Below are 26,594 nucleotides of genomic sequence, written 5' to 3'. Positions count from 1 at the left end.
AACTGTGAGATCATGACCTAAGCCAAAGTCAGATGCTCAACCGACTGAGCCACCCAGGCACCCCACCTACATCCCCTTTTAATAAGGCTTCACAGCTACCTTCCTCAATATCAGAACTAATTTGTTACCCTCCTACAATTCCCGTACAATTTGTACTGTTAACACACATCTGATGTAGTCAGAGGTTGGCTGTGCATCTGTTCTCACTTGGCAAAACTTTCAGAGAGCAGAGGCTAAATATTTCATTGTTCCCCCAGTTTCTTAACATAGTGCTTTATACTCTGGTCTCTAATGATAGTAAACTGAGGAATGAGGTAAATCATACCAGGATTCATAATAAATAAGTTTTGAAAAATCCCATCACTCAACAGAAGTGCCCATTTGAGTATAGGAATGGAGGAGATAAAGAAGAAGGCAAAGAAACAAAAAGCTGGCAATGACTACTGAAACAAAGAAGCAGAAAGACATGGAGCAGCAAGGTAAGGACTAGGAAAACACAAGTCACTTTACAGTACCAGAAGAATCATCCAAGCTTGCCAGTGACATAAGTTTCTCATTTTCTAATAAACTAGTGTAGCTTAAGTCATTGTTTGGATTCTTGTCTTCAAATTTCTTTCCAGCATGAGGAACAACAATCTGTAAGAAATAAAATGCAAGTAAGAGAAGCAAACTCATTTCTTTGAAGACCACAGCACAAGGTTACAAAAAAGACCGCCAATGTGCTCACTCTGTGTAATTCACAATTTAGGTAATAAGGGCTAGCTGTTTTATTATGAATCAATAACTTTCTTCCTGCCCCCATGCCACCTTCCTTCCCTGGTCCACCCAATGAGACACTGTTAAAATTTAACGTCTTAAATTGTGTGAACGATGCTCGAGGACCTAATATTCTAGTCAGTATACAAATACCCAGATGAATTTGAACACAAGGCTTGCTTTGGATTCCACAGCTTACATTGGAACCACAGATTTTTCTGTTCCTCAACCCAAGAACCACATAACCCTAAGGGCACACAGCAGTTTGCTAAGGGCATTCAAAGTCCAGAATAAAAGTTGATGTTGCCTTCTAAGTATCAATTTTATTTCACAATCATATTAAATATGTATCAGACAATACCATCTTTAAAATTAGATTGCAAAATGCATAGCAATTTTTAAGATAAAAACTTGGCCTCTCTGTGCAATTGCATACTTGCAGAGAACAGTGCTGAATTATGCTCATATAAATCTAAAGATGTGGAATCTAAAAAAAACACAAATGAACAAACAAAAAACAGACTCAAACACAGGAACAAACTGGTGGTTCCTGGAGGGGAGAGAGTAGAAGGATGAGTGAAACAGTTGAGTAAGCAGTCCAAAATTCCAGTTATAAAACAAATATGTCACAGAGATGACGAGTACCACATAGAGAATACAGTCAATAATATTGTTATAACTTTGGATGGTGACAGAGGATAACTACACTTCTGGTGGGGAGCATTTATAGGCACAGAATTGTTGAACTGCTACGCTGTATACCTGAAACTAATATAACACTGTATATCAACCACACTTCAATTAAAAATAAAAAGGAGCTTATTCTCACCACTCCCTCCCCCGCACACACAAATCAAATGTATTAGTAGTTCCCTCTGGTCTACATTTTCTTTTTTTTTTTTTTTTTATTTTTAAATTTTTTTTTAACATTTATTTATTTTTGGGACAGAGAGAGACAGAGCATGAACAGGGGAGGGGCAGAGAGAGAGGGAGACACAGAATCGGAAGCAGGCTCCAGGCTCTGAGCCATCAGCCCAGAGCCCGACGCGGGGCTCGAACTCACGGACCATGAGATCGTGACCTGAGCTGAAGTCGGATGCTTAACCGGCTGAGCCACCCAGGCGCCCCTGGTCTACATTTTCTAATATATTTATTTTCCTCCTGCTCTCACTTCATCATCTCCTTTTTAGCAAGTATCTTATGTTTCTATACTTGTTTTGCTGCTTTCCAGTTTTATGGTCCCTCTCTTACCATCAATGATTTCTAATACTTTTAGGAAGTCAATTCTTCAACAATCCTAAAAATAATAAATTTCCTATCATAAAGAAAAGTTATAGGGGCACCTGAGTGGCTCAGTCAGTTAAGTGTCTAATTTTGGCTCAGCTCATGATCTCACAGTTCATGAGTTCAAGCCCCATGTCGGGCTCTGTGCTGAGACAGCCCAGAGCCTGGAGCCTGCTTCAGATTCTGTGTCTCTCGATCTCTCTCTCTCAAAAAATAAAGAAAGAAACATTAAAAAAAAAAAAAAAAAAAAAGAAAGAAAGAAAAGAAAAGTAATGGTCTCTCCCTTTAGAAACCATGTCTTCTAAATGTTCAGGAAATCATGCTTTCTGACTTAATTTCAATTTGACTACACCTGAACTTCCTCAAAAAAGCATCGCTCAAATTTGAAAGTTATTAGTAGTTATTTATATATAAGGAGCAAATATATAGAGCAGGGGTTGACAAACATTTTCCATAAAGAGTCAGCTAGCAAAGTATTTCAGGTTTTATCAGCCTTACAGTCTCTATCACAACTTCTCAACTCAGCTGTTGTATCACAAAGCAGCCCTAAATAATACAGAAACAAATGGGCATGGCTGTGTTCCAACAAACTACAGAAACAGGCAGATTGGATTTGGACAATAAGCCACAGATTGCCAACCCATACATAGCACAGAGAAATAACTCTTTAGAACTTTTTGTTTATATTATATATTAAAAAAAAAAAAACTCATAAATATGAGACTCCAAACCCGAAATCCCTGCTAACCATTTATGTTGGACTTGGAACTGTTTCTCTGCTTAGTGCCCCTTCCTTTGAGGAGCGCATCTCTTTCTACATCACATGGACCTGGTGGGGTAGTCAGCCACACTCCACTCTGTGCATATATATAGACACTGAGGCATATGTACATACATATGTGTGTGTGCATGCACATGCACACACACACACACACACACACACACACACACAGAAGTGGACATAAATCCAGGCTCAACAGAGTGTTTTATTCCAATCTAACCCCTTGGCACAGTGATTTACAAAAAGGAGAACATATGACCCAATTGATCTCATTAGAACTCGTCTTTTTCTTTTTTAATTCACCCTTAAAGAAAGATCATGGTCTTCTTTTTTGATCATGAATGTTAAGAATGAAGCAGGGGGGTGGGGGGGGTGGAATCTGGGTGGCTCACTTGGTTACGGATCCTAAGCGTCCAACTCTTGATTTCGGCTCAAGTCAAGATCTCACAGTTCATGAGTTTGAGCCCTACATCAGGCTCTGTGCTGACAGTGCAGAGCCTGCTTGGGATTCTCTCTCCCTCTCTCTGTCTCTCCCCTGCTTGTGCATGTGCGTGCGCTCTCTCTCTCTCTCTCTCTCTGTCTCTCAAAAATAAACTTGGGGCACCTGTGTGGCTCAGTTGGTTGAGCATCCAACTTCAGCTCAGGTCATGATCTCGTGGTTCATGAGTTTGAGCCCTGCACTAGACTTGCTGCTATCAGTGCAGAGCCCGCTTTGGATCCTCTGTCCCTGTCTCTCTCTGCCCCTCCTGTGCTCTTGCTCATTTTAAAAAAAGTGAGGGGTGCCTGGGTGGCTCAGTTGGTTGACTGTCCAACTTCAGCTCAGATCATAATCTCATGCTTTGTGAGTTTGAGCCCCACATTGGACTCACTGCTGGCAGTGTGGAACCCGCTTCGGATCCTCTGTCCCCCTCTCTCTGCCCATCCCTCCCACCTCAAAAATAAAACAAAATTTAAATGAATAAACTTGAGAGAGAGAGAGAGAGAGAGGGAGAGAGAGAAACCCTTACCTTCCTAGAGCCATCACTGCAGAGAGAGCCAGCAAGGAGTGAAGTAGAGCAGAGGTGAAATCCTGATAACACATGAGGCTCTGGACCAGCAATACTCAGTTTCTAGTTACTTGAAGGAGTAACATGGCTTTCTACTACTTACAAGTAAGAGACCTCTAATATCACTACTATTTAGCACTTACACATGTGAAATAGGAACTTTTACTCTCCCAGTAACACTCCAAAAATTGATAACATGGTAAACTATTACCTTGTTCTCCTTATTATTCGTCCATGATTGTAAACAAAAATCAATAGGCGAGTCTGTTGGAGAAAACAAAAATAACTGAGACCAAATTATTTTATCAACTAAATACCCAACAATTCCTAAACATAGCAAATTAATGAACTAAACATTTTTTTCCCTTTAAGGAGAATAGAGCACTTTTAAATGATGGTATAGGAACTTACCATTTGATCAGTTAAATTAAAACACTGTCAGGGTGGGGAAGTATAAAAAATTATACATATGCCAAAAAAAAACTTGAGCATGAATCTAATCAAGACTTTTAAGCAAACTTTTGCTTTACAGAGGATATAGGAATAGAGAAACAAGAAAAATGACAGCATGACTAAGCATATGGAAAATCTACAGGGTGACTGATCTAGTCAACAGGCACTGACTAAAGAGACACAACAACAAATATACCACAACATAAGGTAATCTTCCTTGGACACCAATTCAAGCAAACCAACCTGGAAAATTAGCAAATGAATATAGACTAGAGTACTATATAATAAAAGAACTGTCAAGTCTGTTAGCAGTGTTAATAGCATTGTGGTTATATAAGAAAGTATCTGTATTTTGAGAGATGCACACTAAAATATGTAGGAAAAAAATGACATTTGGAATGTTAAAATATCAGGAAAAAAGGTAATAAAAAAAACAGAAGAAATAAAGCAAGTATGAATAAATCTTATACTAGATTGTGGGATAAGTATAGGAGATTTTTTTAACAGAAATAAAATTTGCATACCATGAAATCACCTTTCTAAAGTGTACAATTCAGCAGTTTTTAGTATATTCACAAGGCTGTGCAACCATTAGCACTCTCTAATGCCATAATATTTTTACCATTCCAGAAACAAATACTGTACCAGTAGCACTCACTCCCCATTCTCCCCTTCCCTGGCCCTGGCAACCACTAATCAACTTTCTGTCTCTATCGATTTGTCTATTTGGTGTCTACAGATGTACCTGTGGATGAACAGAATCTCTTATAACATGTGGCCTTTTGTATCTGTCTTCCTTCACTTAGCCTAATGTTTTCAAAGTTCATCCATGTTACAGTACTTATCAATACTTCACTGCTTTTTATGGCTCAATAACCCTTCACTATATGGACACACTACATTTTGTCTATCCATTCAGCAGTTGATGGAGATTTGAGGTGTTTCTACTTTTTGGCTACTGTCATTAATGCTGCTATGAACATTCATGTACAAGCTTTTGCGTGGACATGTTTTCATTTCTCTCAGGTATACACCTAGGACTGGAACTGCTGGCTTATATGGTAGTGCTATGTTTAATGTTTTAAAGAACTGTCAAACTACTTTCACAGCAACTGCACCATTTTACATACCTACCAGCAAAGGAGGAGAGTTTCAATTTCTCCATATCCTCACCAACACTTGCTGTTTCCAACTTTTTGATTATAGCTATTCTAGTAGGTGCATAGTAATTATCTTGTGGTTTTGATTTGCATTTACCTGATGACTAAGATGTTATGCATCTTTTCATGTGTTTATTGGCCATTTGTACAACTTCTTTAGACAAATGTCTATTGAAATCCTTTGCCCATTTTACAGTATGGGTTGGTTTTTTTTATTGAATTGTAAGACTTATTTATATATCCCTTATCATATATATGATTTGCAAACATTGTCTTCCATCCTTGTGTTGCCTTTTCACAGTCTTAATAAGTCTTTTGAGACACAAAAGGTTTCAATTTCAATGAAGTCCAATTTATTAATTTTCTCTTTTATTGCTTATGAGTATGAGTATGAGGAGTTAATATCATTCCCACTACATTCATAAATATTTGACACTTTTCATCAAGGGAAATACAAACATCTCAAGATTTTTAACATAAACAGGGGCATCTGGGAGGCTCAACTGGTTAAACATCTGACTTCGACTCAGGTCATGATCTCATGGTTCATGAGTTCAAGCCCTGTACCAGGCTCTCTGATGCCAGCATAGAGCCCACTTTGGATCCTCTGTCTTCCTCTCTTTGCCCCTCTTCCCTACCCTCTCAAAAATAACAAAATAAACATTAAAAAAAAAGAATTTAACACAAACATAAAAATGCATTCATTCATCAATTGTAAAATATAGGCTCAAGCAAGGCCTTTGAAGTACTGAACCATTTGGAGTTACATGCTATCTTAACTACATAAGCCTACAATACATAGTTTAAAATATCTAGCTTTAATTTCTCTGATGAAAGAGAACAAAGAGTACTTAAAAGCAATCTGAAAGCAGCAGTCTGTAAGTTATTTATTTTACAATCTTCCCCACATTTTTGTAGTTTCTTTCCCAGATTCAATTTGAAAACAATTGTTCAAATGACTCCAAAGTGTTAAACTTGGTTTTCTTAGAAATAATAATCTTTTCAGGGCGCCTGGGTGGCTCAGTCAGTTAAGCGTCCGGCTTTGGCTCAGGTCATGATCTCACAGTCCGTGGGTTCGAGCCCCACGTCGGGCTCTGTGATGACAGCGCAGAGCCTGGACCCTGCTTCAGATTCTGTGTCTCCCTCTCTCTCTGCCCCTTCCCTGCTCATGCTCTGCCTCTCTCTGTCTCAAAAATAAATAAAAACATTTAAAAAAATTAAAAAAAAAAAAAGAAATAATAATCTTTTAGAATTTATAATTCACCAATGTATATAAAAATAAGTTTAGGAACAAAAATGACTACTGGTAAAAATATAAATTAATTGGAGCAGGGGCGCCTGGGTAGCTCAGTCGGTTAAGCGTCCGACTTTGGCTCAGGTCATGATTCGTGAGTTCGTGAGTTCGAGCCCCACGTCGGGCTCTGTGCTGACAGCTCAGAGCCTAGAGCCTGCTTCAGATTCTGTGTCCCTCTCTCTCTGCCCCTCCCCTGCTCACAGTCTGTCTCTCTCTGTCTCTCAATAATAAATAAATGTTAAAAAAAATTTTTTTAAATTAATTGGAGCAGGAAATGTGAAAAGTGTGTCTTGCACAAAGGGTGCTGCAACCATCTGACAGCATGATTTCCTAAGGAAAGGAGCTTTCAGCTTAATCAGCAACAATAATTAAGAGATTAAAAGACCTTTTCCTATAAAAATATTAATAGGTCAACGCCAAGCCATAAGTGTTTTCAGTTTCCGTATCACAGCTTAAGATAAATACCAAAGATAAGACAAATGAGAAAGGAAATTGAAATACATACGTTAAGAAGTAATTTCTAAATGTTCAGTACCTTGCACTTGTTCCAGTGGTGAAATCCTATCAAAATGATTTTGGCTCTGAAAGGATTCTGCAGTTTTAGCCTGCTCCTCTTCTGTTCTTGCTATATTTCTTTGCAAATCAGACTCTTCGAGAACAGCATCTGACAAATGCTGACTTTCTATATGGTTCTTTTCCTTAGAGATACAACTTTTTCATTAGGGAACAGAATGATGATGAAATGTTAGTTACCTTGGGTAAATCAATAAAATAGTCATTAATCAGTTATGTATTTAATCTCCCAAAAAGAAAAAATGGATACAGTGAAAAGAAAAATTTCTAGGACCAGCCAGAAACTATTACTGATTCCACTGTAGGTGCCCTGGGGACTGCACCACCATTTGGGGTCCAGAGATACACAATCTACCAAAATCAAATATAGCATCTTATTGCTATTCTGCCTTGCACGTTATAAAATGGGGGTGTTTTCTTTCTCAAATATCTCTGAATCTATCACATCTAGAGAAAAACTCAGCTTTCTAAAAACAAGACAGACTTAAACAATACTGATATATTTGCCAAAAAGCTGATTCTCTGAATTACTAAATGCTTTACATTACTTTTAGCCCCTGCCACTGGCTTTGTCCCCATCTTTGTATTTCTATTGTTTTATATATGGATGACAGTATTTTTCCTTAAAGGCAATTTTTTCCTCCCAATCTCCTACAAAACTTCTTGGGTCCGAAGCAATTCACCACAGCCTTCCACCAGCAAGAGGAAGGGTAGCAATGAACTTTTTAGAAAAAGGCCTCTAAATGCAATAAATTCATCATCTGACAAACTGATATCTTAGGGTCAGGCTATAATCTGGCCAGGATGGATGAAATGAAGATAGTTCTTCTCTATTCCAAGTGCTAACCCCCTGTGCCTGACGCAACTCCCAACTCTAATTCACCTCCCAGGTGTTCCATCTCTTTATTGAGGCTGTAATACACAGAAAGCCATTACCATTAGTTCAATCCAAAAGTGCATTCATAAGTAGATAAAGGAAAGTTTTACCCCAAACAGGAGCTGAGTAAAAGAGAGGGTAGGGGTAGGTGAAAAGACTATAAATGGATACAAAGTTGTAAGATATAGAAGAGAGAAAAAGAGGTGGGGGTGCAGAGCAAAGGAATCCAACAGAATGAAAAGGCAATCTACTGAATGGAAGAAAATATCTGCAAATCATATCTGATAAGTGGTTAATATCCAAAATGTATAAAGAACTCATACAACTCAATAACAAAAAACAAACAACAGAAAAAAACCCACGAAACACAAAAAACAAAAAACAAAAACCCAAACAATACAATTAAAAAATGGTCATATCTGAAAAAGTATTTTCCAAAGAAGACACACAGATGACCAACAGGTACATGAAAAGATGTTTAACATCAACTAATCATCAGAGAAATGCAAATCAGAACCACAATGAGGTATCACCTAACACTTGTTATAGTAACTATTATTTAAAAAAAAAAAAAAAAAAAAAACAAGAAATAACAGGCATTGGTGCAGATGTACAGTGCTAGTAGGAATGTAAACTGGGAATGTAAGTTGGTGCACCCAATATGGAAAACAGTACAGAGGTTCTTCAAAAATTACAAATAGATCTACCGTATGATTCAGCAATCCCACTTTCAGGGTATTTATCCAAAGAAAACTAAAACACTAACTCAAAAAGATATATGGCATCCCCATGTTCAATGCAGCATTATATACAACAGCCAAGATGGAAACAACCTAAGTGTACATCAACACATGGGTGAATAAAGAAAAAGTGATAATATGTACATAATGGAATATTGTTCAGCCATAAAAAAGGAAATCTTGCCATTTGTAACAACATGGATGGACTTTAACGGTGTTATGGTTATTAAGACACAGAAAGACAAATACCACATAATCTCATTTATATGCAGAAAATAAAAATGAAAACAGAAAACTAAGCTCATAGATACAGAGAACAGATTAATGTATCCCAGAGGTGGGGACTGGGGGTAGGAGAAATGGGTGAAGGGAGTCAAAAGGTATAAACTTCCAGATATAAAATAAGTCACGGAGATATAACATATAGCATGGTGATTATCAGTAATAATACTATATTGCATATCTGGAATTGTTAAGAGAGTAAATCTTAAAAGTCCTCATCACAAGAAAAAAATTTTCTGTAACTATGTAAGGTGATAGATATTAACTAGACTTATTGTGGTAATCGTTTCACAACACATACAAACATCTAATCATTACATTGTACACCTAATATAATGTTATGTGTCAATTATATTTCAAATAAATAAAATGAGCATATGAAAGAGAAAAAAGACAATAAAGATCTCTATGTGACTTTTTAAAAATAAAAAAAGGTGGGGGCACCTGGGAGGCTCAGTTGGTTAAGCATCTGACCTCGGCTCAGGTCATGATCTCACAGTTGGTGAGTTCAAACCCCACATCAGGCTCTCTGCTGTCAGCATAGAGCCCACTTCAGATCTTCTGTCCCCCTATCTCTCTTCCCCTCCCTCGCTCACGCTCTCATTTTCCCAAGAATTAAAAAAAAAAATTAAAAATAGAAAGGTGGTAGGGAAGGCAAGTTGGTTACATGAAATAAATAAAAAAGAAGTCATGACATTCAGATTCATTTCATATTTTAAAGGCCCCCACTCTAAGAAGAGCATACACACTTGGCCCTTAAACAAGATAAGGGTTAGGGGCACCAACTTCCTGCACAGTTGAAAATCTGTGTCTAACTTTTGCCTCTCCCAAAACTTAACTACTTACTATTGTTGATGTAGAAAAAACATACACAGTCAATTAACACATACTTTGTATATGTATTATATATTGTATTCTTATAATAAAGCTAGAGAAAAAAAATGTTATTTAGAAAATTATAAGGAAGAGAAAATACACGTATAGTACTATATTTATAAAAAATAATCTGCATATAAGTAGACCCATGCAGTTCAAGGGTCAACTGTAGTGTGACCGTTAGAACTTTATAACAGAGCCAGTTAACCACCTCCCCCCAAATCTACTTCCTCAAAACTAATGGGCTATCACTTGCCCATTAAAATTCTTCAAATTAAGTCAAATAAGTTTCAAGTAAAAGTGGCAAGAGTAACTTCTAGGAGTGCATGAAAACGACAGTAAGAACATCTATAAAAGTAAAGCAATCTGAATGAGAGCCACCAGTCTTAGCCCAAGCTTACGTCAGATTCTCGAATCTGAAAAGCAGATGGGGTACGCAGGAGAAAGAAAGCTGTGGTCCAGAACAAGAACAAAAGGGCCCAGAAGCAGAAAACAAATCTGCCAGGAAGAGCTGCAGAAATGTTTCATGACTACAGGAGGAAGGAGGAAGGAGGGCAGGAGGGAGTCTGGAGGGAGGGGTTGACTGAAAGTCTACCAGATGCCTGTGCTGGGCAGTTTTCCACTCCTGCTCCCCAACCAAACAAAACAACAGTGTCAACATGACACCACACACCTAGGATGGTACTTCTCCACACAAGGCATATGAAACGCCTGTGCAGAATGAAACTATAGTGGTGACAGCAGTGTTAAACACCTGGCATGAACGGACGACTCACCTGAGTCTTTGGGGCCTGCTCACCCCAAAGTGAAGCCAGCCAGGAGCACTGCCTAGCTTGCACGAAGACCTAACAGAAATGAGACCTGGATACCCACTAGCCCATACTAGCAATCAAGAAGGCAGCCATAAATCAGATTCAGGAGAAGGAGCAGCTTGAGAGATAAAAATAAAGATGAACAAACTAAACAACCTCAGAGACAAGGAATAATTTATAGAACTTTGAAAAATCCCAATTAGTATTCTCAGAAAATGTTCAAGTAGCCATTACATCCACAAAAAGGAGTTATAAAAAATGGAAGACTAGGGCACCTCGGTGGCTCAGCGGGCAAAGCGTCTGACTCTGGATTTCCACTCAGGTCATGATCTCATGGCTTGTTGGTTCAAGCCCCATGTTGGACTCTTCACTGGCAGTGCGAGGCCTGCTTGGGAATCTCTCTCTGCCCCTCTCCTGCTCTCTCTCTCTCACTCTCTCTCAAAATAAATAAATAAACTTAAAGGGGGGTGGGGGGGGAAGACCAGAAAAAAGAGCTCTCAAAATTATGACTGCCAAATGATTTAATTGAAGGGTTGGAAAAAAACTGGGAACTTATCTAGAACATTGTTTGCACTGAGACAAACAAAAACAAACAAAGGAAAAAATAATGGAAATAGATCAACCCAGGCAATCCAAACAGTAAAAAAGAAAGAAACATAGAAAATTACCAAAGTAATAATTATCTAGAACTAAAGCACACAAATTTCTGGACGAATGCCAATTAGAATTTGGTGGGGGGAGGGGGGGGGGATGAGTACAAAAATCACCCACCACAGACTGAGAGAGGATTCTAGGAGTTTCCAGAAAGAAAAAAGTTCAGACACCAAAGGTCAAGGATCAAAATGACATCAGGCTTCTCATACTATGTAGCTATGCCTTCAAAATATTCTGAAAAGTTATTTTCATCTTTAAATCTTATCCTCAGTTAAAATATTCATTAATTCCAAAGTTAGAATAAAGATATTTTTAAAACATAAATTCCACCCTCCCCCAGAAGGAGGCACAGAAGCCATCCTTCACATGGGTGAAATGCATAGCTCTGCAGCCTGTGGAGCACCATCACAGCAGACATAGAAGTCTGGCTCTCAGACAACAACCCAGATCTTCAGACTACTCAATGGAGGCAAGGAATAGCCCCAAAGCACTCACCTCCACCCATCGAAAGTCTAGAATGAGGCCAGTACACTGTACCTAGAACTCCACCTCACCAGGTCTCCTATCTTCCATTAACAGGGATCAACAAGACCACTTCCCAGATCTCCTGGGCCACATCAAAGAATCAAGAGGCTACTACTGATACTCTCCTCCCTTCTCCTCATATCCACTGTCTCATCACCAACATCAGTTCAGTGGGGCTAACTTCATTCAAAGATCCACAAGCACATTCTCCCCCACCAATCCTCCCCAACAAACCCTTCTACTGTACCTTCAAGGTACAGTGCTGGATCAGCCAAATCTTGTTATTCCTGAACTCCTCCTGTGAACACCCCTTTCACCTCATACTTTAGGGAAAACCTGGATGTCCTGTGAGGACACTGCCTGCCCTAAACACTGGCAAATGAGAACTGTCATCTCTCCCACAGCCTTGGAATCACTGGGTGTAGAGATGGAATGTGTGTCTCCATCAACATGTCCTCTCGGTACAACTTCCAGATCACCTTTGCTGAAGTCTCTAGGCCTGGAGTCCTACAACCCCTCATGTCATCTGCCTTAGGACCTCAACTCTATAATGTTCTGACACAACCCAAACCCCCAATTCATTCATTCCACCACATCTCACACTCCCTCACCCTTCTGCTATCCTTTCCTCTTCCTTAACCTAAATCTCATAACCAATCATCACACATCCTCAACTTCCTTATCCTTCACTGCTTTCATCAAACTACAAGCCTAGTCAAACCCAACTCTCCCCTCACACTTTGCCAGCATCCCTGCAGCTGAATGTGGTTGGGGAAAACACCACAATCACATTAAATTCATTACCATGACCCTGGTGGGACTCCTGATGCTGTCTGACAATCCCACTATTTCCCTCTCTGTTCACACTCCCACACTCCCGTGACTGTTTACATCTCTCTACTCCTCCTCCTCCACCCTATGTTGATGACCATGCCTCCTCCTGCACTAAGAGACCCCAAGCACCGAAAAGACAACATTCAAATTCCTACCACCACATGTACCCACACATACTGCTTTCCCACCTGTAATACAGAGGAACTATCCACGGTCCTACCTCTCTCGTCATTTCCTCCATGGCATGTTAGATCCCGTCCACTCTTATTTATGTAAAGGCATTGCTCTGGTAATTCTCTTTTCTTTTTATATAATCAGACTTTCCTTTTCCAGATCATTCCTATCTCCATGTAAACTTGCAATAACTTCTCCCACCATAAAAAAGAAAAGAGAAATAACTTCTCTTGACCTACTATACTCACCAGCTATCACAGCCCTGCATTTTGGCTGACTTTTGCAGCAAAACATACCATCTCCAAAACTAACCTCTGACGCTAGTGTGCCTCCTTCTGCTTCCACCGAAGCCACCTGACAGGGCTACCTACGACCTAACCTATGCTAATTCCAATGGTCATTTCCTAGTCCTCAGTTTTTTGGACACAATTGGACCCCTCTCGCTTCTTTCACATATGTTCTTTATGTGACTTCTGAGATACTGCTTTCTTCCTACCTCAGGCCAGTAATTATTAGTCTTCATGTCTATTCCTCCTCTCTCCACCTTAACGTTGAAGTGCCCCGACATGAGGCCCTGGTGCTCTTCTCTTCATCTACCTCACCCCCTTGATAATCCAACCTCCTAAGTGGTCTTCCTGCTCCCAGACTTGTGTCCAAACAGTGTATTCACTCCACAGTAGCCGGAGTGAACCTTTTAAAACAAAACCCTCTAAAGGTTTCCATCTCTCTCAAAACCCTTGCTCACCCCACAGCTGCTTCCTTCCTGCTGACTGAACCTAGGTATGCTCCTAGCTTAGGGCCTTTACACTGACGCAGCCTCCACCTGAAATCCTCTTCCTCCTGATGTCTACATGACCAATTACCCCCTTCAAGTCTCTGCTCATATCTTACACCTCCTCAATGAGACCGCCACTGATCACTCCCTTCAGCCTACCCAATTACACTCCTTATCATGTTCTACTTTTTTCTAGTACTTTTCCCTTCAAATATACTATAAAACTGTATATTTTAATGTCTTTTTGTTTAATGTCAGTTTTGTTCACTGGTATTTCCTAAGTACTTAGAGAAGTACCTGACACACAGTAGGCACTTGGTCAAAAATACACATGGAATGAATAAGTATACAAAGAGTTAACATTTTTAATATATAGAAAGCACTTATATCCAAATGTTACCAAGAGGCAATTCACAACAAAAATATAAGTAATGAATAAACATTAAAGTATGTTCAATTCCATAAATACTCCATTATGAATTCAAACACAGCAAACTTTAAGAATGCCTGTAATACCACCATCAAGAGATAACTACCATTTACATTTTGGTTTATAGCCTTCCAGATTTTCTTCTATGCATTTATGCATGTGTACAAATTTTTTTACTTCTAAAATCAAGGATTAAAAATAATACCACCAAATGTTGGAGAGGGCTCAGAGAAGTAGGCATTCTCATGTACATCTTTTAGTGGGAGTATAAAGTGGTACAAATCTTCTAAAGAGCAATGTGGTGATTTGTAACGGTCTTTAAATTAAATATTAACTCAGCAATTTCAATCCTAGGAATTTATCTGAATAAAATAACCTACTAGATGTGCAAATGTATAAATAAAATTCAGTAAATTTATAATAGCAAAATCTCAATAATCTAAATGCCTCACATGGTGCAGCCATTAACATGACATATACATACATTAATTATAATTGTAACAAGAGCATATTAATTTTTAAAAGTTAAAAATAGTATGTACAGTTTAATCCTGTATGTGTGAAACAATTTAATATACATATGTATAGGTGCACAGAAAACAGTCTAGTTAGTAAGATTATGGACTTATTGTCTTCCTTATAATTCTGTATTTTCTACTTTTTTTAATGAGCATATATTACTTTTGGAATGAGAAAAGTTGTTTGGAAAGACTAAAAATGTTTGTGATTAAAATTATACAAAGAAAACTCTTAAAGACTTACTCAGAGACAGAGTCACACTTTCATTTTACACAGAATGAGACCTGCTTTTAGGACGGAAAAAACAAAATGAAGGTATGAACTTACTCATCATCCTGGAAGCTAAGGTGTAACTTCTCTCTTGATTCAGCTTCACTCTGGCTACTGGGAGATGACTCCGATGGAACTGAAAACCTCCTTTCTGCTAAATAAGATGCCTGGATATCAGAATACCTATATGCACACAAAATGTTTTTGTTAATAATTAAATTATGCACATTTAAAATTCACCATGACATAGGGCTATATGACTATAACCAACTGAGGGGGGATGAAAACAAATAGGGCCTCTGGTGTTCAAAATCATCATCTCATATAAAAAGCTCTGAATATCTGTGCATCAACAATGAGGTCTGTCTGTACTAAACAAAAGAGTCACCGAAATCTTAAAGCTTAAAGTTTTTAGAGAGTTAACTCAACCCCTTCATTCCAAAGGTAAAGATAATGCTTCTTTCCAAATGTTTAAGGAAAGTAGTTAAGATATTTAAGTATGGGCAAACTTTACACATCATATAAGATGGATGAACTATACACAGCACATATGGAGATACAACTCAAATTACCAGCTACCAGTAAGGCTGAACTAATATAAACCCAAAACACTATGAACAGAAAAATGGATTAGTAGACCAAAAGGTCCCTGGTGCTCAGTTCCAAATCCACCCATCCACTAGTGATGAACACAATGGTCTAGGGAAACATACAATAAATTTTTTATAACAATTATATATATATGAATATATATAACAGATATAAACACATGTGATATATTTATGTATATATAGTATACATAAAGCAAAAGCTCAAGCATGGCTGAGACATTTTTACAGAAGTATCAATGTATTACAGGCGTTTTAAACCTTAACAAAAAATCGTCTTTTCAAACAATTCTTACCTGTTATCAGTCATGGATCTATTTCTAGCAAGTGTTGAAACAGCAACAGGTAAGCCAAGATTTGAAGAAAGAGTGACATTTTCCAAAATCTCACTATTACCAAGTAATGAATTGGTTAAAAAGCTTGGAAAGGACTCTTCAGCTATACCTCGAAAATCTTCCATCTCACTGCAATAATAAAAGATTTTTATAAATCAAATACTACTATAAAACTTTTTGAAATGACTAAAAGTCTCATAAATCTTAGAAAACTGATAAATCTTAAGGGAAAAAATCATTTTTTTGGAACACCACGAAGAGATATGATTAGCAAGCATTTGGAGGTAAAGTAATTCTCAGAGTACTTTGCTACTTCCTAGCTGAGACTATAAATGTCAAACTATCTTTTTATAATTAACATAGTAACAAAATACAACACAGCTTAATTTACTCATATTTGCTATAACAAGGAGTATCAATTGCCACACTTATTTAGTAAAGAAGCAAAGAAGACACACCCTGCAGGAGTATACAGATGATTTCAGGAGTACTTACATGTCTACTGGTTAAGTATCGATTCTAACATGGAACAGAAAAAAATTGAACCAGAAAAATCTAGCCCCTGATTTCAGAGATAATTATCAAGGATGAGGAAATGTTAGTTTAAAAAGGGAGTCCATTCAAATAAAAATATGTTAAATAAAGTATACCTCGCACATGGACAAGGCAAAAATGGTGAAAGTGGTCTACAAAGGACTAACTCGAAAACACTAGCACAGAATCTGTACTACTGAGAGCCTTCAACCAACATTGGCCACTGGTTCTACTTGACCCTGATCACAGTACTCAGGAGATTTAATCTCAAAAATGGTTCAGAGTATTTATCATGTAAGGGGTGCAGGAATTCAGTAAAAAATTAAATCAGGAAAGCCTCAATAAACGAGAGTACTAGCCCTACACCTTGAAGAATTAGCAGAACTTTTATAGGCAAAGTATGAGATGAGGGGGCTTTTAAAGATGACAAACAATAGCAATGGGTAAAGAGAATTAAGATTTATTGCATACCTACTACCTTAACTCATTTATCCCATTTTATGAATGAAGAAAACACAATGAGTCTAAATTAGCTAAATTTACCCAAGGTTGCACAATTAGTAAAATTCAAACCCAGGTCTGACTCCAAATTCCACTCTAAGTGTATGTTGGCAATAGCCAAGTGCTCCAATGTGTTTTGGGAATGGGTGTACAAAAGAACATGGTGAATGAAACCATGGAGTCAGACTCTGAAAGCCTTAAATGGTGTATTAGGAAGTATGGTATGTATTCTGCAGCCCAGGGAAGGACTGATCCTGGCAGCCTATGGCAGAGGAAGGCAGAGGGCTTAATGCCTGGAAGGATATTCAAAGAGCTACCACAACTGGTGAGATAGAAGGTAACGATGGACTGTGCTGGGGCCAATGACAAACACATTAAAGTATAGCTTTTAGGTGATATGGGCTAACTTAACTACTCTATAAAGTAGAAAACGTTCATAACTCATTAGAGAGGTATAAAATTTATCTGACTGTGAAATATCCATGCTCCTGTTGGAAGCTCACCTCTCCACCACCTGCACTTGATCCCACCCCTATCACCAATGCAGCGACAACCACTCCAGCAACTGGCCCGCCTCCTAAACATCATCAAATATTCTGTTGATTCCCACCAGCATGCTGTTAGATCCCCGTCTTTTAAAAAACCTCCTCCTAAACATCATCAAATATTCTCTGTCAGTTCCCACCAGCATGTTGTTAGTTCCCCATCTTTTAAAAAAGCTTTCCCCTACCTCATACCTGATTGTCCCCCTGCAGCTGCCACCACTTGCATCTGCACTCCCTTTACCACATACTCCTCCAAAAGGAATCATTACTGGCATCCGATTTCACCCTTGCCATTTCCTAAACCCGCTGCAAACTGGCTCACCCCATTAAAACGCTTGTCAACATCACCACCGAGCTCCAATAATCCCATGGTCAATTTTCAGTCCCGTCTTCTTTGACCTACCAATATGGGATTGTACTCCTTCCTCATAGAAATACTTTCTTCACTGGCTTCCAAGACATAGCTGTCTGGGCTCTCCAACCTAACCAGCTGCTTTTCCTTCTCCTTGGCTGATTCCTCCTTATCTCCTGGACTTCCACACAGTGAAGTCTCCAGGGCTTGCTCCTAGATATCTTCCACCTACCCAACCTCTCTGGGTGATTGCCCTCAGTTTCAAAGTTTTAAATACAATATGAAATTTATATCTCCAGCCGGGCCTCTCCCCTGAACCTCAGATACGCAACTACGCAACTACCTACTGTCTAGTCTTTTTTTTTTTTAATTTTTTTTTTTTTCAACGTTTATTTATTTATTTTTGGGACAGAGAGAGACAGAGCATGAACGGGGGAGGGACAGAGAGAGAGGGAGACACAGAATCGGAAACAGGCTCCAGGCTCCGAGCCATCAGCCCAGAGCCTGACGCGGGGCTCGAACTCACAGACCGCGAGATCGTGACCTGGCTGAAGTCGGACGCTTAACCGACTGCGCCACCCAGGCGCCCCACCTACTGTCTAGTCTTAAAGGCACCTACATCTGAATCTTGATTCCATCTCATTGCAGCCCCCTCAAGAAGGCCTGCTCTGAGGCTTCCCCAGAAAGAAAATTACAACTCCATTCTCCTGTTGCTCAAATCAGAAATCTTAGGGATTACTAACCACTGCCCCCAACACACACACACACACACACACACACACACACACACCCCACCTTAAATGCAATCCCTAAGCAAAAATCCCTAACCAGAACCTATCATTTCTCACTACTCCCACTGCCACCACCTTGGTCAGGCCACCACCACCTCCTGCCCAGATAATACAAAAGCCTTCCAACTATCTCCACACCTCCACTCTTCCTCCCCTGGTCTATTCCCCACACACTAAAATTATCCATATAAAATAAGTCAAATTCTGTTACTCCTTAACTCAAACCCTCCACTGGTTTCCCAACTCATTCAGACTAAAAATCAATATTTATAATGGCTAACAAGGGGCTGAATAATCTTATCTCATCTCCTACCACTCTTCTCCCTTGCTCACTCCATCCTCACCATCCTAACCTTCCTGCTGTCCCAGCAATTCACCAGGGCTCCAGCCTCAGGGCCTGTGCCCTGGCTCTAACCTCCACCCAGCACAATGAAACCCTAGATGGCCTCACATTTTGCTCCTTTACTTCTTTCAAATCTTTGGGTAAAAGTCCACTTACCCTACCTGGTCTTCCTCACCAATCTTCCTCATCAATGCCAATTGTCTTGCCCTCCTTTCTTTTTTCTGTGGTGCTGACCACCATCCAGCATGCTATATAATTTACCTGTTTAACTGTTTTTTCTCCGTATTAGAATGTAAGCTCCATGAGGGCAAGGACTTGGCCTACTTTACCACTGAATTTCTATCTAAAGCAGTGCCTTGCCTAGAGTAGATCCTGAATAAAGTTGTTGAATGAACGAATGTCTTCATACTATGTCAATTCATAGCAAATTTATCACCAACTATTATATAAGCACCATTCTCACAGATCATGCCCGAGTATTCTCCTTTCTTCAGTATTTCTATTTTCTTTTCTTGATTTCTATACACATGTGCAAAACCATCCCATATTAGTACTCTCTGCCACCACCTTCTCACCTCCTCTTCACAGCCAAGTGTCTTAGAAGAATCCAAATTACAACTTCTGTATGTCACTTGACATCTTTCTCTATGGTAGGGATACCCAGGATTCCGATCTCAGAGCTTAGGTTATGCAATGTACATCTTAGACCCTTAGGTAGGGAACTCAAACTCAAACTCAAATGCTTTTAGGCACAAATACTATCAGACAATAGGACTCCAAGTGGAGGTCAACTAGAAGTTACAGACCCCACTTGAACACATTTCAATTCGGTAAGAAACACGGCTGCCAAATAAAACACATTCACTGGTGGAGCCCATTCCTGAGGGCAAAACAGGTCTATATCCTTCTACATGTTTCTGTGTCTGCTATCACCACTCTCCTCTACTGAAAAGGCTTCCAACCAGTCTCCACACTTCTATTCTTACCACCCTACAGCTAAGTCTCCACATGGCAACCAAAGGGACCATTAAATACAAACCAGGTACCACACCCCTATCGAAATTTTCAGGGAGCCACCCCACCCTCCAGTCCTGAGGCTCACTCACCACATACTGGTGTCTCTGTTGCTGTAACACCCAAGCTCATCCCTGCCTTGGGGCCTAGAATACTCCACTAGATCTTTGCACAAGCTAGCTCCTTCCTAACATTCACCTTAATTTAAATGTCCCATTGTAAGAGAAGTGATCCCTCATCATTAATCAAGTGTAGCCCCACAGTCTCTCACAACTGTTTTAACTTCTTCCAGCACTCATCACTATTTTTGTATTTTTCTTCCCCCACTAAAAATATTTTTCCCTGAGAGCATGAACCTTGCCTATCTGTCCATCACTCTTACCTAACACCTATAATAATGCCTAGCACATATTTATGAATGAATGACTGATAACATCTTTGATTTTAGGATATCAGTTTCTTAGGGACACGTCAATCTCATTCACCCATATATACTCAGTAACTTATACAGAGTTAGGAATATGAACTGGAACAAAAAATGAGTTGAAAGAAATAATCTATACCCCCTAGCTATCTAGCTGACATACAGTGTCTACTCTATTACCAGATAATGCACCAACTACTTTATATACATTTCTCTAATCCCTGCATCAAATCTGCAACATAGTCATTATTCCTACTACTGAAAAAACTGAAGCCAAGAAAGGGAATTATGAGAATTTTCCAGGCCACAAAGCACAAGTAGGATCAGAGGATTCACAGCCAGGCAAGTCTGCCCCAGAGTAATCTTTTCCTCTGCACTAATGCCATCTTCCTCATTTTGAAATCACCTTCAGCCCAGACGTCTCTATCCTGAGCTCTAAACTCCTATTTCCAAATAGCTCTTTGACATCTACTTTACCCCTAACTGGCTCTTAAGTGCTGCAAAGTTAACAAATATAAAACCAAACTCATTACCTTTCCTCCACCCACTCTTCCTATTATCTTTAATTTTACCTATATTATCCCTATTCTTGTTCTCTCAATTAGTTATAAAACTCCAATGCTTCTAACTCCAAATAGATTTCTAACTCCAAATAGATCTCTGGAGCTAAGATCCACTTCTATATTCCCAACATCTGCCACCTATCATCTTTTAATCTAAACTATTGCACAAGACTTCCAAGTAGCCTTCCCACATCCAACCTTGTAATCACTGTTATTCATTCATTTACACATATGTAAACCACATTAAAATATATACCAAATTCTTTGAGGATTTATCCTTATTTAGAGTCAAATCCAACAAAATTCAGATACTAAGCAAAGATCATTCATGCAACAATCATTATCAAATGCAAACAATGAAACACCCTCTACTTATCACTGGGAATGCAAAAATGAAGCTGCTCCCCTCAGGGAGCTGACAGTTCCTATCAATTATGATCAACTATGATCCCTATTAATTATGACAGTGTTAAGTGCTGGGATACAGCTTTGCTATGGGAGCAGTGGTAATACAAGCCAGGGGAAGATTCCTTGAGATGTAATCTAATATCTAGTCTCTCGTTTCCAGAAAGGATTACACCTGTTCTAAACCATCCATGGATATACTACACGCCTAAATTTTCCCAGAAGGAAAAATTCCCTAAATTCCCTCTATATTGCATTACCCACCCCTCTTCCATCACCTAAAAGTGAACACAACATAACATTACCTTTCCTTTTACTATATCTTAACTATGTAGCTATCTTTGGGATTTCTCTTGCTATTTCCTTAAAGCAGGAATTTCACATTTGAGTTTCACATTTCAGTTTACTAATATTTAATGGCTTTAATTACATTTCTGGGTACATAAAAATTCATTTACGTAAATCATTAATTGGAAGTCTACACGTATAATTTAAACATTCAAAACCATATGCTGTCAAGCTTCCCTAACATTCATCATTTTTTCTTGGTGTTCTAAGAAACAATCTGTAATCAGGTATGCATTTAATATATTACTTTTCAAAGCTTACCGTAAACTTTGATCACAAAACTGAAATTCGGTGAAAAAGTTGATTTTTGGAACAGTAAAAACTCCAGTCGAATGACCTCAAAATGGTAACAGCAAACGGAGATACTTTCATAAAAACAGCTGTCCTCCAAACGACTGCCTTGAAAAGGACCTCATGTTTTACTAAACAGACTCTGAAATTAAGAGACATCAAAAGTATAGGGATATTAAACACTGTCTCCTTTCATGTTTTTTTTTTTCCTTCATACAGAAATCAGATCAAGGAATGTAGGAAAGGTACTGGGAGTAAATGTGAACGCGGCCTAGCAGAAACCAAAACAAAATGTGAAAAATCGGGTGACACTGGCGGACACCTCTACATTTACTTAACAACATTACTTCGTGGGTCAGTCTTGGATGAAAAGGAGAAACAGAGTCGCCGGTCACGACACACACGAAGCAAACACCTCCAGTCAAGGGCACTTTCCAACAAGAAACTCCAGAGCAAAGCGCATTGGTCCCTGGAAGTCACCATGTGGAAGGTGGGGAACACAAAGATGTGATCCCCAAAATCAAAACCCGTTTCTTTCAAGGCAAATCTCTCGGAGGCGCCCAATTAAACTCACTGAGCAGAATTCGGCGTGGCGGCGGGGCTGAATGCAAAGGGGCCGACGGAACATGACCGCCGGGCTCCAGCCAGCGCCCCGTAGTCCCGGGCCCGGAGCCTGAGCCCCGCGCCCTACCCCGGCCCAACCGACACTGCCCTATCAGTTCGGCAACCAAAATGCCTGCCGAAGGTGGATTCACCTGCCCCCTGCCAAACCACAGTCAAGACACAGTGGACCCCTCCTCACCAAGCCCGCGACTCCAGGGTCGGGAGCCGAGAGTTGGCTAGAAAGGTCCAGAGGGAGGGGACGTCCCGGTGGCACTGCAAATGCGCCTGCGCATATCCCCCCCGCACCCGAGGCCGCCCGGACTGGCCGTACAGCGCGCCCTCAGGTTTACGTCCGTTCGCGGCACGAGCCACGGGGCGGGGACTCAGAGCCGGCCTTGGATTGGACGGCGAGAAGGGACGGGGCGAGCAAGAGGCCGGTGATTGGGCGAGTACAACTAGTCCCTGAATTTGAAGCGAGGATGCCGCGCGCCGCAAGTCCGGAGGAGTGGAGTGTCGCGAAAGGCTCACCGCCCCGCGAAAGTCCTTCCCGCTATAGCTGAAGCGAAAGCAACGCGAGTAGAGAGTAGAGAATGAAAAACACAAGTCTTGGCCAACTTGGAGGGAAAAAAAAGCTTACCGTATGGAGTCTGGGACCCCAAAACACCATCACCTTACACTCAAAGCAGTAATTCTGGTGAACAAATTAGCTAATACTATCTTGAGTTCAGTACTGTTGTCACTTTTGGTCTTTACAAGATCAGATGCAGATCTTTTCTATCACTGCTTGGCAGACGCTGAAATGTGTCGTGATTTGCCTTATGTTATACACTGCAATAAAGCTTCATTACGAAATGGATCTCAGGATCCAAGCTTCACGATAGTTCGCTACATCTAATCGCCTCTTTGTGACGGAGTAAGGATGGTCCGGGGTGGAAAGAGGGGAGATAAAATTCCTCCCTAATTCCCACGTGTTCCTGTTCTCCTTAGGGCCACACTGACTTCTGCTTAGCCCAATGCTTTACTACTTTACTGAACCCATAGAGATGATTCGATTTCATGCCTTTCACTTTCCTTTACCTCAAAATTTCTTCCATAGTCTGAGAAAGAGTCCTGCTTTTCCAAAGCTAACTCTTTAACTTCATTCATGCAACAGTTACTGAATGTTTAAGATGCACCGGCACACTTGGGAGTAGAGAATGAAAAACACAAAATTGAGTTTAACAATCCTTACTCCTAATTTTAGCCTGTTGGGGAATGACATGTTTCTTTGCTCACTTTACTTTTCTACGTCCTTTAAAATACTGCTCAACTAACATTCCCGTATACCTTCTCTACTGGTTCTTTTCTACCTTTAGAAATCTGCCCCTCTCCACCCAAAACCAAAACCAACTCACCTGTTGCTGGATTGTTTTATCACCTTAAGACCATTCTGTCTCTCCCACCTTTAAACTGCCTCCACTTTCACACCTTAATGTCATTTATCCCATACTTATTTTATCAGAACTAGCCTCCTGTCAAACTCAATTGATGTCTCTGCAATTCTCCTGGCATTTTTCTTGAAACCTTCAAGCCTTGGCATTTGCAAACTGTAATTACTACCCCTATTCTACCCTTGTCCACACTCAATGAACAAAGATAAGTGGAGGAAATTTTCTGAATCCTGAAAAATAAACCTATTAGCTTTAGAGCTGAAAGGATGCTACTTGAGTGTGTAATGAGCCATCCTTGTTTCACAAAGTAGCTGAACTGTCTACACCATGATCACATAACTGGAGGTGAACTGCTAGAATGTATGTCTATTCATTTACCCTACACCCCTTGTACCCAACTCCATAAATGTCCTTTTCCTCCATAAAAATCAAGCGATCAAGCTCTCCCAACACCCAGCAACCTAGTGGGACTCTAGTGACAAGGATCTATAATCCAAAGTATCTGCAAGCAAGAGAGAGAACACAGACTTATGCCAGATAACCTAAATCTCAATCCTAGCTCTCACTTCCTAGCTGTGCAGCCTTGGGCAAATAGCTCTAATCTGCCTATTTCTTCACCTGTAAAATGGGGATAATTAGAGCACTTCCCTCAGAGGTTTGTTCTAAGGATTAATAAATTCACATAAAGTATCTAGAAGAGCACTGGCACATGGAAGCACTCAAAAAACATTAGTGTTAGCCAAACTTACTTGCCAACTGAAAAGGAGGCATAAAACTCCCAGTAAATTTCAAATCTTCTTAGACATTGGGTAGAGCTTGCAGAAGTCCCGGGCTAGAGATGAATGCCTCCCAGGGAATGAGACGTGATATCTACCCAGTTAAGAAAAGGCAGTCATCTCCCATAGATCCCCTTTACCAACTGCTTTAAGTGGCAAACCTCAGCCACGGATATCTGAAGCCACCTACAATGTTACCACAAAGTTTGATTCTAGATTAATCTCCCACCAGCTCCTCCAAATAAACCTTACATCAGACTAATATCCTGTTGCCCGAACACAGCCCTGTCATCTTTCATCTCTGGGCCATCACCTTGGAAATCCAACCCTCCTCTGCTTCAACTACCCCATCTGTTGAAATCCCACATTGCTTCCAAACCTGGCCAGCTCAAATAAATCACTTTGTGTTTCAACATTTATAATGAAACTGAATCCTCACTACCTTCTGTAAATTCTGTAAATACCTTCTCTATTTTTTACATACCCCAGTGTTTTATGGCACAGTATCTTGCACACAGATGTTCAATATTCACTAAATTGGATAATCTCACTTCATTATCCCATTCTAACCCTAAGCACCTCTACAATGATTAAAATCTCAAAGGTGTCGATTATTAATTCTGAGCTAGATTCAGTCTTAAGTGAGACCCCTTGCTTTGAACCTAAACAAGCCAACAAGTCTAAAACAAGTCCTTTAACAGAAGACCTCTGAGATTTGGAAAAGACTTTTCTTCATACGTTGGAATGCTAAAATGCTAACTTGACAGACAAAAGATTTTAATGATTAGTCACAAGGAAGTTCAAATGTTCCTTAAGTTAAAATTAATCTTATCAGTTCTTTATCCTTTGCAGGTTAAGAAGCATCAAATGTATGAGGCTACTTATAGGAAAGATGCCTTTGAAAATTAGGTTATAAATTATACGATTTTAACAATTATATATGTGATTGAGACACATATGAAATACTTTTCAAATTACATCCTTCTCAAGTCCTAAAGAGACTTAAATACTTGGTAATTCTTGAGAAAACTGAACAAAAGAAACATTACTAGTTCTATAGTTTTAATCATTTTACCATAATTATTGTCAAGTACTTTCTGATTTCAAATTTTAAAAGCATTAAAATAAGGTGCAATTACAACAAAGGAAACAACCAACAAAATTAAAAGGCAACCAACAGAATGGGAAAAGATATTTGCAAATGACATATCGGACAAAGGGCTAGTATCCAAAATCTATAAAGAGCTCATCAAACTCCACACCCGAATAACAAATAACCCAGTGAACAAATGGGCAGAAAACATGAATAGACACTTCTCTAAAGAAGACATCCGGATGGCCAACAGGCACATGAAAAGATGCTCAACGTCGCTCCTTATCGGGGAAATACAAATCAAAACCACACTCAGATATCACCTCACGCCAGTCAGAGTGGCCAAAATGAACAAATCGGGAGACTATAGATGCTGGAGAGGATGTGGAGAAATGGGAACCCTCTTGCACTGTTGGTGGGAATGCAAATTGGTGCAGCCACTCTGGAAAACAGTGTGGAGATTCCTCAGAAAATTAAAAATAGACCTACCCTATGACCCAGCAATAGCACTGCTAGGAATTTA

At 39.6% G+C, this 26,594-nt stretch overlaps 1 protein-coding gene across 3 annotated transcripts in view; it reads right to left on the bottom strand.

Annotated features, from left to right (window-relative positions):
* Positions 1–23,297, bottom strand: part of CEP192 (centrosomal protein 192) — a 133,667-nt gene extending 110,370 nt beyond the window's left edge. For 2 of the 3 annotated variants that reach the window (XM_058692794.1, XM_058692795.1), the window contains exons 1-7: positions 22,972–23,293; positions 22,140–22,311; positions 16,020–16,187; positions 15,173–15,298; positions 7,310–7,485; positions 4,079–4,131; positions 516–636 (exon numbers count right to left, since the gene is read on the bottom strand). In XM_058692794.1, coding sequence (XP_058548777.1) covers positions 516–636; positions 4,079–4,131; positions 7,310–7,485; positions 15,173–15,298; positions 16,020–16,183 — 640 coding nt within the window. In that variant the 5' untranslated portion in view covers positions 16,184–16,187; positions 22,140–22,311; positions 22,972–23,293. Of the gene's footprint in view, positions 1–515; positions 637–4,078; positions 4,132–7,309; positions 7,486–15,172; positions 15,299–16,019; positions 16,188–22,139; positions 22,312–22,971 lie in introns of all 3 variants that reach the window. The other variant, XM_058692796.1, reaches the window with a different exon arrangement.
* Between the last annotated feature and the right edge of the window lie 3,297 nt (positions 23,298–26,594).

Source organism: Neofelis nebulosa, chromosome 11, assembly GCF_028018385.1.
Source record: "Neofelis nebulosa isolate mNeoNeb1 chromosome 11, mNeoNeb1.pri, whole genome shotgun sequence".
In the NCBI taxonomy this organism is placed as follows: Eukaryota; Metazoa; Chordata; class Mammalia; order Carnivora; family Felidae; genus Neofelis; species Neofelis nebulosa.
Note: the sequence above shows the minus strand (reverse complement) of the source record. Positions and strands in the feature narration are given on the sequence as shown.